At 37.1% G+C, this 5025-nt stretch overlaps 1 protein-coding gene across 1 annotated transcript; it reads right to left on the reverse strand.

Annotated features, from left to right (window-relative positions):
* Nucleotides 1-1021: 1021 nt before the first annotated feature.
* LOC146489313 (uncharacterized) lies at nt 1022-1549 on the reverse strand. Its single transcript, XM_085110556.1, has one exon. It carries the CDS (start codon nt 1547-1549, stop codon nt 1022-1024), a length of 528 nt encoding a protein of 175 aa, XP_084966682.1.
* Between the last annotated feature and the right edge of the window lie 3476 nt (nt 1550-5025).

The following is a 5025-nucleotide window of genomic DNA, read 5'->3' on the forward strand; positions in this document are numbered from 1 at the left end:
GCAGGTATCTGTTCCGCTACCTCGACTGATGTTTAGTCTTAGCCGAGATAGGGCAGTATAACCAGCAAAGCCACTCTTGACAGAATAAACTTATTTATTGATCGAAAACATGATCATAAACGTGGTAAAAACGGTAAGAACTTCCGTGGCTGAGGTTGATTGAAACTGGCGGGATATAGTTACAATGGTAGTTATATTTGTGAGGATACTCTTGTCTAACAATTATCGTCCAATCATACGACACTTGCGGGCAGATAATATCTAAAAAACTCCAAACATGTAAGCGGTGTCTGGGGCGGAAATTACAATACGTTGTAACAAAAAATCATTCTTGTGCGATGATTGTTTTGTTGCTGGTGTCAACTTGGCCTTTCCAAGCACAAAGGCTACTTGCACTTCGCCGGTATTTTGGATCATTCAAAGATACAAAACTGCTCCAATTACCATTTCTGACGCATCGCAAAAGGTTTGTAGCTCTGTGCGAGCAGTGGTCTTCAGTGCCTTGTCACTGTAAGAGCGGGGAACCTTGATACCTTTAAGTGCTCGAAGGAAATCACACCAGTTTTCCCATACATGTTGGCTTTCTGCGGGGAGCGGGATACCCAGGTGTTCGGCTGTGAGGCACTTAGTTCTGTAGTCAGTGATCTGAGCAACTGTTTTCCTTTAATGATAACCGGTGCTGTGAGACCCAGAGGATCATAGAGGCTATTGGTTACTGAGAGGACTCCTTGCCGTGTGAACGGTTTCTTTTTTAGTGCGACTTGGAAGGTAAAGGCGTCAGACTTCAAGTCCCAGTACACCCCTAGCGATCGCTGTATTGGGATTGGGCCTTTGTTGAAATCTAGGTTGTGGAGTCCGCTGGCATGATCATCAGGTGGGAAGACTTCCATGACTTTAGCGTAACTTGAGGCAATTTTGTGTAGGCAGAGGTTTGCGGAGGCCAGCATAGCTTGGGTGCGGTGAAGCAAGTATATTGCACTTTCAGGATCGGGGGCAGAATGGAGGCCATCGTCTACGTCAGCTAGTCAGCTTCTCCGACCTCAGCAGTCTTTCGCAGGCCGTGGTTTGCGACTGCTGGCGACGAAGTGTTCCTAATTATATGGACCTTAATTCTGTACTCGGTTATCTCGCCGTTATCGTTGTCCTTGTACCACAGAAAACGTAGAGGGTCTCTGTGCTCCTCTTTGACCTGAAAGCAGTGGAACATTTGTTCGATGTCTGCTACCATCGCGACTGGGTTTTCACGAAAACGTAAAAGCACCCCAAATAGGTTGTTTGTAATGTCGGGACCGGAAAGTAGCAGCTTGTTTAGGGATAAACCATCGCATTCAGCGGCCGAGTCGAACACAACGCGGATTTTGTCGGGCTTTCTTGGGTAATAAACACCAAAGTGCGGTAGGTACCAACACAGTTTTCCTGGTTTGATGTCTTCTTCTGGAACCTTTTCAGTGTGGTCGTTGTCAAAGATCTTCTGCATGAAGGCCAAGTATTGTTCTTTCATGACCGGTTTCCTATTTAAGGTACGAGTTGTGGACTTGAGGCGTTTCATAGCGTTCTCGCGGCTGTTGGGAAGATCCTTGAGATCACGGCGTAGAGGCAGGGGTGCCTCCCAGCTACCATTTTTATCTTACACCATACCAATTTCCATAATATTCAGAAATCTTCTATCCTCAGTGGAGGTTCCTAGCCTGTTATCGTTATGCGTACGAACGAATACTTTGCGACCCAAGGCGTCATCGAACGGGCTGTCAATAAGGGGTGTTGCGCCTTGTTTTTCCTATGTTGTTGGGGTGGTACTGTGTTTAAGATGGAAGAGGTTCGGACAGGGTAGTAATACTTATAGTCTGCCATTGTGAAGTACTTGGGTCTTACCATAAGCAAAATATGAACGAAATCGATTTTTTGACTTGTGCCACCACTTGGTCGATATTTGTGAAAAGCGGCTCTTAAATATCAACTTTCTTGACTGAAATTCAGGACAAATAGAATTTTTCATTTTCCCCAGACACAACATTTATGAACAACGAAAAACGCCTTCAAATTTTAGTTGAGGGACTCAGCGTCTTAGTGAGCATCAGATTTTACAATTCTATACCCCTGACATTGAACTACTGATCTGTAGTCACCAAGCAGTCACCATTGTGCCGCCATGTTTCAAAACTATGATCATTGTAATCATGTTGTAATCCCACAAGACGCGCGTCGTTTCAAGTATTTGTTAAAAACAAGTGTCCTCTTCCTAAACTCTCCTTGAAATAAATTGCCTTTCCTCCTGATCCGTTTTAATGATCTTTGCCTTCTTTGACTGAGTCCACGGTGCGCAAAATGGTTCACGATACTGTTTTGCCTTATTGTGTTTCGAAAAAAGCGTTTTGCCAAATTTTTGCCATTTCTCGCTGAAAAATGGCTTTGGTGTCTAATCGACTGATGGAATAAAAACTCTTTTTTGCAAGTTGCGTTTTTTTTTTTGGATTAAAAACAGCGTTTTTCCAAAATTTCATTATTTCCTGCTAAAAAACGACTTTTGCATTAAATCCACTCATAGAATACAACTCTTACTTTAAAATTGAGGTTTGCTTCTTTTTGGGATAAAAAGAAAATGTTTTCCCAAAATTTTATCATTTCTTTTAAAAAGAAAGGGGGTTTGCATTAAATCCACTGATAAAATACAACATTTGTTTGAAAACTGTGTTGCTTCATTTGATGTTGAAAACACATTTTGCGAAATCCTTACGAATTCTCGGTAAAAAAATACGTTTTGCTTTAAATCCGGTGATGGAATTAAACTTTTTCCTGAAATCTAAGTGTTGCTCTATTTTGGGGTTAAAAACACATTTTGTATCAAATCATTATTATATAAACCCTAGTAAAATACTAAGTGAGCTTTTGCTTGAAAACGTGATATCTTTACACGTGAAGCGAACACCTTATTTTTACACGTTAAAATAACACCGTTATTATGGTTACATAACAAATTGAGCCCTTCGGAGGAAAAATGAGGTGGTTTGGTACTTCATTGGTCCTTGAAGATACGAAATTTTTCTTCCCGTGTTAAAAAATATTCCATTCATTTGCTGCGCTCCGTCATGAAGTATTTTTATACCCTCGAAGAGAAATTTTGTGTCTCTGTGCGGCCCTATAATATCCTCTATTTGTTAAAAACTGCATTTTCTTCCATGTTGGTTTGAAGCCAGCCTTTTGCCAAAATTTCATCTTTTCTCGCTGATAAATAAATTTTGCATTAAACCTACTTATGAAATACATAGAGAATTTTATATAGCCGCGCGGAGATACGAAATTTTTTCTTTGAGTGTTGAAAAATATTTAAAAAAATAGCACAGCAAACGAGTAAAATATTTTTTAACACTCGAAAAAACATTTCGTATCTCCGCGCGGTCATGTAATATCCTCTATTTCTTTTGAACTGTGGTTTGATCCATTTTAGCTTGAAAACAGTATTTTGCCAAATTTTGATTATTTTTTGCCGAAAATGCGTTTTGCAGTAAATCCACCCATAAAATACAACTGTTTTTTGAAAACTGTGTTTTGCTCCATTTTAAGTTAAAGGCGGCGTTTTGAAAGAACTTTTAATATTTTGCGCAAAAAAATGAATTTTTCATTAAAACTATTCATTAAATGCAATACTTTCTTTAAACTGTGTTTTGCTTCATTTCGAGATAAACAGTGTTTTGCCACAATTTCATTAATTTTCGCGGAAAAAAAATTTTGCAATTAATCCACTTATGAAATACAACTCTTTCTTGAAAACTGTGTTTTGCTTTATTTTAGTTAGAAAACAGTATTTTGCGAAAATTTCATCATTTGTTGCTGAAAAATGACTTTTGCATTAAATCCACTCATGAAATACAACGCTTACTTGTAAACTGTTTTTATCTTCAGTTTGGGTTAAGAAGAAGGGTTTTGATAAAATTTCATAATTTGTCGCTGAAAAATTAGTTTTTGATCAAATCCACTCATGAATATAACTATTACTTAAAAACTCTGTTTTTCTTCGTTGTGTGTTAAAAAACAGCGTTTTGCTTAATTTTTGAACATTTCTCGCTGAAAAAAGCTGCCTTTGTCAAATCCAGTCATGAAATACAACCTTTTCTCGAAAACTGTTTTTTTTTTCATTTTAGGTTTCAAATAGAAAAATTAGAAATGAATTTTCCATCAAATCCACTTATAAAATATAATTCTTTTTAAAAAACTGTTTTGCCCCATTTTAGTTTGAAAACAGCATTTTGCTAAATGTCAATTACACCCGCAGAAAAATGTGTTTTGCATTAAATCCACTGTGTTTATCTATCCACTTATTAAATACAACAATTTCTTAAAAACTTTTTTTTTTTCCTATTTTGGGTTAAAAACAACGTTTTGCCGAGCTCTTATCGTTTCTTGCTAAAAAATGAGTTTTGCATTAAAGCCACTCATAAAATACACATCTTTCTTTAAAACTGTGTTTTGTTTTTTCTTGGGTTGAAAACAGCGTGTTGCCCAATTTTTTACCATTTCTTTCTGACAAAAGCGTTTTCCATTAAATCCCCCCATGGAATACAACTCTTTCTTAAAAACTGGGTTTTGCTCTATTTTGAGTTTAAAACAGCATTTTGCCAAAACTGTATTATTTCTCGCTAAAAAATGACTTTTTAAATTTAATAACATCCATTTTGAAATCACTTGTAACCCTTGAAAACTAATTCGTCCAAAATGGTGCGATTTCTTTCCAAACTGCACCATTTTGGACTCTAAATCGCATAATTTTAGACTCTAAATCGGATCCTTTTAACCAGGCAATAAGAAAGCGGGCTTATTTAAATTGACCATGCAAATTACAAAAGAAAATCTTAGAAAAGGAAAGCATTTGTAGGACAATTTTGAAACTTGTCACATTTATGTAACAAAACTAGGCTTAAAAATGGATGAATTTAGTACTTACATTTGTTGAATAACGACAACTGGCAATTATAAACTTCACGTTTGCACTGTTTTCGCTTTGTTTTTAGAGCTTAAATTTCGTAGAAC

The sequence above is a fragment of the Pavona decussata genome, unplaced genomic scaffold (assembly GCF_977016875.1).
Source record: "Pavona decussata unplaced genomic scaffold, jaPavDecu1.1 SCAFFOLD_6, whole genome shotgun sequence".
In the NCBI taxonomy this organism is placed as follows: domain Eukaryota; kingdom Metazoa; phylum Cnidaria; class Anthozoa; order Scleractinia; family Agariciidae; genus Pavona; species Pavona decussata.

What these genes read in the sequence shown, in the direction of transcription:
- LOC146489313 (XM_085110556.1), bottom strand. Translation starts at nt 1,549, where the DNA reads ATGAAACGCCTCAAGTCCACAACTCGTACCTTAAATAGGAAACCGGTC.